Source organism: Gossypium raimondii, chromosome 11 (assembly GCF_025698545.1).
Source record: "Gossypium raimondii isolate GPD5lz chromosome 11, ASM2569854v1, whole genome shotgun sequence".
Classification (NCBI taxonomy): Eukaryota; Viridiplantae; Streptophyta; class Magnoliopsida; order Malvales; family Malvaceae; genus Gossypium; species Gossypium raimondii.
Genome location: NC_068575.1, coordinates 46865255 through 46877810, shown reverse-complemented (window position 1 = coordinate 46877810; position 12556 = coordinate 46865255). Strand labels below are relative to the sequence as shown.

Genomic DNA, 12556 nt, shown 5'->3' with positions numbered 1-12556 from the left:
ATCATACATTTACAAAAATAAAAATAAAAATAAAAGTATAATATATTAGAAAATTATGAAAATATGAAAATATATACATAAAACATGCGAAAAATATATTTATAATAATTTGAATAATGTATAAATATGCATATTATAAAAGAAATATATATAGGATTATAAAAATATGAAAATGTATAAATATTATAAAATAATAATGTATGTACGTACGTATGTATGTATATGTATGTAAAAACTAAGAAAATAAAATAATAATAGAATATGTATGTATATTCATTTAAAGAACATTTAAAATATATACATATATATTATAATAAAAAACATATGCGTATAAATATATGTAATAATAAATAACATTATATAAAAATAATAATGCAATAACAATATCGATAACATAAAAAAAACTAAAATAAACCTAAAACTACCAATTAGGGATCAAACTGTAAAACAAACAGAATTAAAAGGCTGAATTTAAAGATATAAAACACTAAAAAGGACTAAATTAAAATGCGCGTAATAGGAGGAGGATTAAAAGGGCAATTAATCCCATCTTCCAAAACGCTGTGCAGCAACACGAACCAAATTGAAACAATAATAAAATATTTTGCGAAATTTAAAAGAAATAAAAAAAATTTAAAGGACTGTAAAAACAAAAGGGACCAATTGTGCAAATTATCCATTTGAGAGAAATGCGGATCCTCCTCGGTCGGATCGGGTCGCACACGGGCATAAACACGACGCTGCTTTGGGGCCACCAAACAGTTCCCAAACGACGTCGTTTAACGACATATATAAGCCCAATTTTGGAACCCTAAAACACCACTCCTCTGCCATTTCAAGTATTTGCGCTGCAACCTCCCTTTCTCTGCCGTTCTCCCAACTCCGACCAGATAATGACAAACGAGGGCGCCCGACGGCGGTAAGTCCTCCTTTCCTTCTTCTCTTTATTTATTTTTTTGTTTTAGGATAACAAAAAAAAACAAAATAAAGTAAAAACAGTAAAATGAACAGAGGAAAAAAATAGAATCCGTCACCTTCAAAATCCTTGCTTTTTTTTCTCTTGTATTTTCTTTTTCAGTTTTTTCCAGTACAAAATTTGTTAAACCCCCTTTGCAGATTGAAATCTAGTTTTATATAGCCGAAACTCTCAAAAACTGCTCTCCTTTTCCCTTTTTTTCTTTTTATTTTCTTTGTATTTTCTCCTATTATATCTGTTCGTGGTCGTGGTTTGTTGCAGGTGAAAGCATGCTGGAGCGCGGGGCAACGTATGCGACGTGCAAGGGCGACGTGCGCGACATGCGGGAGCTGCTGCGGCGTGGGGCGATAGTGGCGCCGCTTTGCTGCTAGGCCATTTAGGGTTTCTGCTGTTTTGTTTTTGTTATGGGCTAAGTTTGAGCTAATTTAGGTTTAATCTAGGCTTGGGTTAAATGGGGTTTAGTAATGGACTTCTAATTTTAAATTTGGATCACTGAAGCTTTAGGCTAATTGGGCCGTGTAAAGGATTTTAGGCCCCAGGCAATAATTGGGTATTACAGCTGCCCTCTTTGCTTGTTGTCATGTAATGGGAATGGAGCAAAAACTAAAAAGCCTAATTTTGCGCGGTCATGCTGGACCTTGGTGCTCTTCTTCTTCTTTAAATAGCCTCATTCCCTCCTACTGCATCTTCAGAGGTATGGAAACTAATGCTTCAATCCACCCCACTGCAACGTAAGGGAGATAGGACTTAATCTTGTAGCTTCTCAAAAGTACAAAACTTGCCATCTCTACTCTGCTCTACCGTAACTTCAGGGAGATAAGACTCGTAGCTTCAACTTATTCTGCTACAACTTCAAAGATGAGTCTGATACGGTCTGTTCTACTTCTTCAATTTATCCAATTACAATGTCGAGGAAACAAGATCCGCCGTTGTAGCTTCAATCTGTTCAACTGCACCACTAAGGAGGTAAGATCTGTCGTTGTGGCTTCAATCCTTTTAATTGCGCTGTCGGGGAAACCAGATCCACCGTTGTGACTTCAATCTGCTCCACTGCACCGCCAGGGAAGTAAGATCCGCCGTTGTAGCTTCAATCTTTTTAATTTCGCTATCAGGGAAACCAGACCTGCCGTTGTGACTTCAATCTGCTCCACTGCACCGCTAAGGAAGTAAGATCCGCCGTTGTGGCTTCAATCTTTTAATTATACTGTCGGAAACCAGATCCGCCACAGTGACTTCAATCGCTCCATCCGCACCGCCAGGAAGTAAGATCTGCCGTTGTGGCTTCAATCTTTTTAATTGCGCTGTCGGGGAAACCAGATCTGCCGTTGACTTCAATCTGTTCCACTACACCACCAGGAAAGTAAGATCCACCGTTGCGGCTTCAATCTTGTCCACTGTAATGCTAAAGAGATAGGATTCGCTGCCCACAACTTCAATCCACTCCACTTTAGCTAATCCAAGCCTTAACACCAGGGAGATAAGACCCGCCATCGTGGCTTCAATCTGCTCCGCTGTGACGCCAGGGAAATAAGATCCGCCGTTGTGGCTTCAATCTATTCTATTGCTACGTCAATGCGATAAGACTGGTGCCTTCGATCTACTTCGCTGCCAGTACAGGAAGGCAAGATCTGCTATTTTCAACCTAGTCCACTACTGCCCAGGGAGACAAGGCTGGTATCTTCGATCTGCTTCGCTGTCAGTACAGGAATGCAAGATCTGTCATTTTCAACCTACTCCACTACTGCCCAGGGAGACAGGGCTGATATCTTCAATCTGCTTCATTGTCAGTACAGGAAGGCAAGATCTGCCATTTTCAGTTTGCTTCACTGCAAACTCAGGGAGGCAAGGCTGAAGTTTCACCGGTTTGTTCTCTAGGGAACATGACCTGTATAATTCAACTTATGAACCTAATTATGCATAATGATTAGGATGTCATGATCAGAATGAATCAAATGCTCCTAACTAGACGTGTATGAATGACATTTGAATGAATGTGGAATATCATTTTTCGAGAATGATCCCTTTTTAAAGCTTAGGTTGTCATTACTCAAAGTTTATTAAAGCCGTATCACTGACGCACTACAACGTCCTCTTGCCCGACTAGCATCTCCAAAGAAACGCTTGATCAAATTGCCCCTCACTATAAACCTCAAAGTTCCATCCATTGGGACGCAAAATTTGTACCATCTTTCTCCCGCTGTAACCCAAAGGTAGAAAAAAATCTAGCCTCTCAATCTTCTCTTATCGCAAGGTGAAGCACTTTAGTCCTTTATACTGTTCTCAAGGTGTCATACCAAATGCCTATGCACAAATGAAGAATTTCTTTCTCTGAGAAAACCTCTTCTTATTGCAAGGTGATCATTGCTTGCTTGTTCATTGACACTTTGTCACCAACACAAAATTTTGTCACTTTGTTCAATCAATAACTTTGACAACAAAATATGAAGGGATAGTCTCAATTTAGACTTTTCTTTCCCTAATTTCCAACCCTTAAGCCTGGTGCGTTCTAAACAATAATCTTGTTTCAGGTTCCCATATTATTTAGAAACTTCCAAAGTAATATGTAAAAGTTCCTTTATAAAAGTAGTATTATCCTATTGTCCCAATGAAAAATGTTTGGACAAGACTATCGAAATGGACAAGATGAAATTCATTGAGAATAAAGTTCAAGATGAGTAAATTATAAAGAAGAGTAAAAAGAAAAGAGGAATGGATTGGAAACACGAATCTTGAAAAAGGAATAAAGTATTCCAAGATATAAATACTGAGAAGACTAGGTGCCCTAGATATCGCAGTTTGAACTTCTCTGTGCAAACTTCCTGAAGACTACTCTGAATCCGACATATGCTTAGAAGATCTACAGTACTCTGTCGATACCCCAAGATGTTGTGTCCCCTTTTCCACTGATTCAATCATTGCAAGATCACCAGATGCGCCACTCAATCAACATTTGAGCCGCCCTTTTTCGGGTTTTCAACTCAAATCCCCTTCAGTCTCAAAGTGCCCTTTGCGGGTTTTCACCTTGGCCTCTGCCCCTTTTTTTTCTTTTTCTTTTTCTTTTTCTCTTTCTTTTTTTGTGTTTTTTTTGTTTTTTTTAAGAAAAGTATTTCTTAACCGCATCCGAGTTTACAGGGTTTGGCAAATCTTTGCCATCCATCTTACTCAAAATCAAAGCTCCCCCTGAAAAGGCTTTCTTTACAACATATGGACCTTCCCAATTTGGCATCCATTTTCCTCTAAAATCTTTTTGTATAGGAAGGATCTTCTTCAACACCAGCTCCCCCTCATTAAATTCTCTGGGACGAACATTTTTGTTATACGCTCGCATCATCCATTTTTGATACATCTGACCATGCCGAACAGCCTTTAGCCTTTTCCTTTCTATTAAGTTCAATTGATCGTAACAAGATTGAACCCATTCTGACTCATCTAATTTCAACTCAGATAATACCCGGAGAGAAGGAATCTCTATTTCAATAGGTAAAACAGCTTCCATGCCATAAACCAAAGAGAAAGGTGTTGCCCCAGTCGACGTCCTGACAGACGTTCTATAAGCAAATAGAGCAAACGGTAATTTCTCATGCCAATCCCTATAAGTCTCAGTTATCTTTCCCACAATTTTCTTGATATTCTTATTGGTTGCTTCTACTGCACCATTCATCTTTAGGCGGTATGGCGACGAGTTATGATGTCTGATCCCGAATTGACTGCAGACCTCTGCTATTGCACTATTGTTCAAATTCAGTGCATTATCAGATATGATCCTCTCAGGCATTCCATATCGACATATCATTTCTTTTTTCAAGAATCTGCTAACTGCTGACTTCGTGACATTTGCATATGAAGCAGCTTCCACTCATTTGGTAAAGTAGTCAATAACCACAAAGATGAAGCGATACCCGTTTGAAGCCTTTGGCGATATTGGCCCAATGACGTCCATACCCCACATAGAGAAAGGCCATGGAGAAGTCATAACATGAAGAGGTGAAGGAGGTGCATGCATTTTATCGCCATAAATTTGGCATTTATGGCACTTCTTAGCATAATTGATGCAATCCCTTTCCAAAGTAGACCAATAATACTCAAATCTCATGATCTGCCTGGCCATTGTGAAACCATTTGCATGTGTTCCACAGATACCCTCATGGACTTCTTCTAGAATTTTCTTAGCTTCCACTGCGTCCACACATCTTAGCAGTACTTGATCCTTCCCTTTTTTGTACAAGATTTCTCCATCTAGAACATAGTCAATAGCCAATCTTCTCAGTGCTCTCTTATCATTCTCTGTTGCTTGATCTGGATACTCACGATTCTTTACATATTGCAAGATATTCAAATACCAGGGATGGTCATCGTTTTCCTCTTCCTCAACATTATAACAATGAGCCGGGGTTTCCGAAATACTCATCTGAATAGGCTTCATATCCTCTAACCTATTCACTCGGATCATAGAGGCTAAGGTAGCCAATGCATCAGCCATCTGATTCTCATCTCGTGGAAGATAAGAAAAAGTAATGTCATCAAACTCGTCTATCAATTCAAGAACCATCTTTCGATAATTGATCAGTTTAGGGTCTCTTGTCTCCCATTCTCCTTTGAGTTGGTATATCACCAATGCGGAATCCCCATATACTTCTAACACTTTGATTTTACGCTCGATGGCTGCACGAATGCCCATAATGCATGCTTCATATTCTGCCATATTGTTAGTGCAATCAAAATCCAGTTTGCTAGCAAAAGGATAATGATCTCCGCTTGGAGATATTAGGACTGCCCCAATTCCATTACCCACAGCATTTGAGGCTCCATCAAAATTTAACTTCCACACCTGATCCATTTGGGAATTTTCTTCAGTAGTTGCCACATACATCAAGTCCTCATTTGGGAAATCAAAGTTCAAAGGCTCATAATCCACCAATGCTCTGCTAGCTAAAAAGTCAGCTATTGCGCTCCCTTTCACGGCCTTCTAACTTACATATACTATGTCAAATTCAGAAAGCAAGATCTGCCATCTAGCCATCCTCCCATTCAAAGCAGTCGACTCCATCATATACTTTAAAGGGTCTAACTTTGAAATTAGCCAATTTGTATGATACAACATATATTGCCGTAATCTTCGAGTTGTCCAAACCAAAGCACAACACAACTTCTCAATAGCCGAATATCTCGCTTCACAATCAGTGAACTTCTTATTGAGATAGTATATTGCCCTTTCTTTTCTCCCTGTCTCATCATGTTGGCCTAACACGCACCCCATAGAATTTTCAAATACTGTTAAATACAATATTAATGGCCTATCCGGATTAGGTGGTGATAGCACTGGAGGATTAGACAAATATTGTTTTATTTTGTCAAAAGCCTTCTGGCATTCTTCATCCCATACGCCCGGATTATGCTTCTTTAGAAGACGGAATATGGGATCACATTTCTCAGTTAGTTGTGAAATAAACCGAGAAATATAATTGTGTTTTCCCAGAAAACCCCGCACTTCCTTCTGTGTGTGTGGTGGAGACAAATCTCGTATTGCCCTGACTTTGTCTGGATCAACTTCAATTCCTTTCCCACTGACTATGAAGCCCAACAACTTCTCCAATCTAGCCCCAAAGGCGCACTTTGTTGGATTAAGCTTGAGCTGGAAATTTCTTAGTCTCAAAAATGATTTCCGCAAAACTTGAACATGCTCATCTTCCGTTCTGGATTTTGCAATCATATCATCAACATAAACCTCAATCTCCTTGTGCATCATGTCATGAAACAAAGTTACCATAGCTCTTTGATAAGCTGCCCCCGCATTCTTTAATCCAAAGGGCATCACTTTATAACAGAACGTTCCCCATAAAGTGATAAATGTGGTCTTTCTCATGTCTTCTGGATGCATCTTTATTTGATTATATCCAGAAAAACCGTCCATGAAAGAAAACAATGAATAGCCTGCAGTATTATCTACCAAAGTATCAATGTGAGGTAATGGAAAATTGTCTTTTGGACTGGCCCTGTTCAAATCCCTGTAATCCACACACATTCGCACCTTTCCATCTTTCTTAGGGACAGGGACAACATTAGCTACCCATTCTAAATACTTAACTTCTTGCAAGAACCCAGCATCAAACTGCTTCTTGACTTTTTCTTTTATCTTTAACACAATGTCAGGCCTCATTCTTCTGAGCTTCTGCTGAACTGGCTTGCAATCCTCTTTTATGGGAAGACGGTGCACTACAATATCAGTGCTTAACCCAGGCATATCTTGATATGACCATGCGAAGACATCCTTGAATCCACGGAGTAATTCAATGAGGTCTTGCCTTGTCTTGGCAGAAATGTCAGTTCCGATCTTTACCTCTTTTCCCTCCTCTAGACTCACAATCTCTAATGATTCTTTATGAGGTAAAATTTACTTATCTTCATATTCTACCATTCTCAATAAGTCCGGAGATACATCATAGTCTACGTCATCTTCAAAATCCTGTGATCCCTCTAAATACATGTCTTGTTCAAAAGGTGATTCTGAGTTTGAAGTAGCGTCATTCATATCATTGATATCCGGGGACCTATGATAGGTTCCAAAGAATATACAAAGAATGTATGAATTTATGAACAAAATATGATTATGAAATGAATAAAAGAATGATGTAGAAAAAGAATAATTACTCGAAAAAAAATAAAACTAAAATAGAATAAAAGAATACTGGCTCAAAAATGCATACGAAAAAGTGTATTTATTGAAACTATGATATTCAACATGTGCATAATCCATAAAGAAATTATATTTTAAGTCAAAAACAACAAGGATGTTTTGTATATTTACTCTGAACAAGCTCTAAAAACTATAGGAATCTCTTCCGCTGTCCAATTATTCAGATCACTTCCAGGCTTGTAAGGGCGAATCACTGGCCAAGTCTCTCTTTCAACTGTGTCTAGGGCATTGATGTGGACATCTCCCAGCAATTCTTCAACACCTTTCATTTTAAGCACTCTTCATTTTGGATGAATAAACCCTCCTGATACGAAAGTCTTGGATATGTGAGGAAAAGCCATAGGCTCCCACCTAACTTCATTTTCGCTCAGGCGTGCCCTTCTTCTCTCCTGTCTTCTCTCCATTCCCTTTCTTTTTTGTTTTATATCTAGTCTATAGCCCAGACCAAAACGATCAAATTTTTCTTTCATCATTGGTGCTTCAACTCCTCCTTGCAAATATCTTCCCAATTCTTTTCCCGGTACAACTCCTTTTCCCACCATTAATTGAAGGCCCATTCTTGTAATCCTGGATATCTTCGGTACTGGAATTCTATTCCCCTTAGCAATAAATGTTGCATTTACGAATTCTAAAGTCCGAAAAGAACATTCCATCGCCTCCTCATCAGTCTCCACGTATGGTGTATTACTGGTTATTGACGCAATAATACCTTCCTCGGCATTTATTGTCACTAACCGTCCCTCTGACACTAATTTTAACTTCTGATGCAGCGATGAAGGCACAGCCCCTGCCGAATGTATCTAAGGTCTCCCCAATAAGCAGTTATATGAAGGCTTGATATCCATTACAATGAAATCTACTTCATAAGTATTTGGGCCAATCAGCAACGGTATCTCAATTTTCCCCAAAACCTTCCTTTCTGTCCCATCGAACGTCCTTACCACATTTTGACATGTTTTCATATGTGAGCTATCCACAGGTAATCTATTGAGAGTAGATAAGGGTAGCACATTCAATACGGATCCATTATCAATCAAAACTCCTGGCAGCATGTACCCTTTACACCGAGTGGTAATGTGCAGAACTTTAGTGGACCCCATACCACCTGCTGGTATTTCATCATCATTGAAGAAGATAAAATTATCGGCACTTATATTGTTGACCAACCGATCTAATTGGTTAACAGAAATATCATTTGCCACGTATGTTTCATTCAACACCTTCATCAGCGCATTTCGATGTACCTCTGAATTCATCAGCAAAGCCAACACAGATATACGAGCTGGTTGCTTATGCAGCTGCTCTACCACGCTATACTCACTGTGCTTCAGAAATTTCAAGAATTCAGTGGCCTCTTCTTCCCTTATCGGCTCATTAATCAATGACCTTAATTCAACCTGCTTCTCTTTCTTTTGCTCCGCTGCAAGGACTTTTCCCTCCACCGATTCTGTTTCAGCATTTATTCAACCACAGTACTCCTCGGTATTCGTATAAGAACCTGTCTTTTGGTTTTCTTTCGCAACACTAATTGAAGTTTCCTTCCCCGAAACTGTTACCTCGCACTCATAATTCTAGGGGACATTCTTGCTATCCTTATACGAAAACTTCGTCGGCTTTTGAATAACAATCTTCGGTGTTACCTGTGCCCTAACTTCAGTAACCTTAGGGCTCGAAATGATAATCACAGGATGATTAACCTTTGGAATCCTTGTCTCTGACTCCGATGCGCATATACTTTTTTTTCCTTCCACATCTTCAAAAAACTCTATTTCTCCATTATCCATCATGCTCTGGATCAGAGCTCTAAACTTCTCACATCTTTGAATTTCATGTCCCATCTCATGATGGAACTCACAATAATTTTGGGTCTTGCCACCCCCCACTAAATCCGAAACAATTAACCCTCTTTCTACCATTTCTTTCCAAACCCTCTTCAAAGGGATCTTTACCTCAGCAATATTTTCCTTGACCTTCTTCCCCGTACCTTCACCCACCATGTTTACCCCAGCATCAGCATGATTGGGTAATGGATTTTCCGTACCTGATGAATCATCTACCTTGACAACGCCCATCTTAATGAGCTTCTCAACAAGCTTTTTAAAAGCAGTACAATGCTCTATGGAGTGCCCCGTAACTCCTGTATGGTAATCGCATTGTGCATTCGCATTATATCATTTAGGATATGGAGGCTGTAAAGGAGTCAAATAATGGGGCAACAACGTGCGCGTTAAATAAATTTTGATACAACTCTTTATATGGCATAGGAATGGGTGTAAACTAAGGCCTCTCATTACTTGGCCTCGTACCAGATTCCTGTTTTGATGAACCTTGTTGACCTGCCACTACCTTCCTAGGCTGATTCACCGTAATTGACTTGTTGTATGTATTCACGTTGTTCACCTCACTTTCTTTTTTCTTTGAGTTTTGCCTTCTGTTGTTCTCTCCAACATCGATCTTCCCACTCTTTACAGCACTTTCAATCATCTCACCACTCATGACTATGTCAGCAAAATTTTTCGTGGCACTGCCTAACATGTATGTGATGAAGGGGGCCTTCAGCATATTTACAAAGAGCATCGTCATCTCTCTTTCAAGGAGTGGTGGTTGGACCTGCACTGCCACCTCCATCCACCTCTGAGCGTACTGTCTAAAACCTTCATTCGACTTTTTCTCCATACTCTGCAAGGTAATCCTATCGGGAACCATTTTCGCTACATGACCGTACTGTTTCATAAAGGCCTGTGCTATATCCCTCCAAGAGCTGATCTTAGCACAGCTTAATTGATTATACCATTTTGACGCAGCCCCCGTGAGGCTATCTTGAAAACAGTGTATCAATAATTGGTCATTATTGACATACCAAGTCATTTGCCTACAAAACATAGTAATGTGGGCTTCAGGGCAAGTGGTCCCATTATACTTCTCAAAATCCGGCATTTTAAACTTGTAAGGAAGCACTAAATCCGGTACCAAACTTAAATCCTTAGTATCAATCCCATGGCATCTTTCAGTAGTTTCCATCGCTTTAAATTTCTCCTCAATACACTTCCATCTTTCTTTCAATTGCTTTGGTAATTCCTCTTTTGTTTTCTCTTTTTCAACTTCTTCATCGAAATCAGGAACAATAGGATTGGCAGGATTATTCTCAGGACTGGAGCCTGATCCGACTTGAAAATTCATCGACCTTAAAGAATCGACCTGAAATTGCTGAGGCCTAATCGTAACAGAAGACTTACACGGGTACACTTCCGCTTGGTGCTGCACATGTAGAGGAGTGAAGCTTGGAGGATATTGGAGTCCATCCTAGCCTTCCTCCTCAATATTTGTTATAGGGCTCTTTCCCTTATCTTTCCCTTCAGTCAACTATCGCGTTAACTTTGTCATTATACTTCCTTGTGATTCCTCCATTTTATCCATCAAACTTTGTTGAATCTTCTTGAGTTGTTCCTTCATTTGCTGCTGAAGCTGATCCTGCATTTCTTTTTGGAACTCCTCAAGCTTTTCCAACCTTTGGTCCATACTTCTTGATCTCGCTCGTGTACCGTAACGGTGCTGAGTTGGCTGGTTAGATTCCAGGTTAACTGAGGAATGATTTTGATTTAATCAGAACCCTTTGATAATTTTTAATGCATGCAATGCGATGTATGAAAAATGAATGCAGAAAAGGCGTTAATTCTAATTTCAATTACTTTCAGAAAAACTTTATTAGAAAATAAATTTCTTTACATAGAATGAGCTACAAATATGGCTTTGCCCTAATACTTAAGACCTTGATCTTTTTAAGCAATGATGCTAACTCTTGTCCTCGATCTGACTCCAGCTCGTACTTTACGCTCAACGTGTCGGCTTGTACTGCAAAAGTTTACAAGTGATCTGCCACTTCTCGAATCTGCACCACAGCTTCTCCCATAACGCGTCCCTATTTCTGACTTGATCCTCGAAATAATGAAGTTGCTCATTCTGACGTCCTTCCTTTGCCTCTAGACGCTCGATCTGAACCTCACAACTTCGTAATGCTGCTTCGAACTCTTCTATTTTACCCTTCATTTCTTTGATCTTGCTCAGACTTGCTTTCAACTCTATTACAGAATTTCGACTTCTGTGCTGACGGAGAGACCCTTCTAACTCAACTACTCTATCTTTTAGTTCTCATTTTTCCTTTTGGTTCTTTGACAAACTCCTTTCTAATGCTTCATTTCGTACTTGCACTTCTTGAAATTTTCTTTCCCACCGATCTGACCTATTTCTTTCTTCTCGAATCTCTTCACGCCACTGCTCTAAAGTTTTTCCAAGCCCTGTAGTTCTCATCGACAAACGCAGCTTCTTATAATTGTTCTTCAAGCTATCTAGCTCTTTGTCAGCCTCGTTCTTCCCCTTCCTTAGTTTATCAGCCTCGAGCTTCTGAACATCCGCATCTAGTCTCAAATTCACCTTTTCTTCCTCCATCTGCTCGATTTTCTTCTCTAGTTCTGAATTTTTCCTTTCAAAGTCTTGCTTTATGATTTCCAGCTCAGTAGGGACAACACGTAAATACTCCTCTATTGGCTGACTATTTTCTAAACCCGGCCCAGAAATGTTATCGTTAATCCTCTTAGCCCACCATTCGCCACACTCGAGAGTTGTCATCGGACCCACAGCTAATCCCTTCATTCGACGAGTCTGATTCGATGCAGTGACCATCTCACGAACTCTCCTCTTGTAACCATCGCCCCTATACGAGAATTCACACTCGGCCAATCCCTGAGTTGCAGGCACGAACTGTCTTGACCTGTATTGCCTTAGTACTAGCAAGGGTACATAACCAACGGCTCTCCAAATCCCAATTAAAGGAACCCAATCAAAATCCCCACATCGATATAGGATCTCGTCTGGAAGCAACCATGGAG

General features: G+C 39.6%; 2 protein-coding genes across 2 annotated transcripts; both read right to left on the bottom strand.

The window, feature by feature from the left end:
* Nucleotides 1–2701: 2701 nt before the first annotated feature.
* Nucleotides 2702–7939, bottom strand: LOC105801002 (uncharacterized). The gene is made up of 6 exons (XM_012632349.1): nt 7782–7939; nt 7372–7524; nt 6249–6669; nt 5011–5804; nt 4251–4524; nt 2702–2824 (listed from the first exon to the last, which is right to left on the bottom strand). Exons 1-6 carry the CDS (start codon nt 7937–7939, stop codon nt 2702–2704), a joined length of 1923 nt encoding a protein of 640 aa, XP_012487803.1.
* Nucleotides 7940–7951: 12 nt separating this feature from the next.
* LOC105801003 (uncharacterized) lies at nt 7952–10850 on the bottom strand. The gene is made up of 5 exons (XM_012632350.1): nt 9965–10850; nt 9311–9807; nt 9169–9226; nt 8915–9117; nt 7952–8470 (listed from the first exon to the last, which is right to left on the bottom strand). Exons 1-5 carry the CDS (start codon nt 10848–10850, stop codon nt 7952–7954), a joined length of 2163 nt encoding a protein of 720 aa, XP_012487804.1.
* Nucleotides 10851–12556: the final 1706 nt, after the last annotated feature.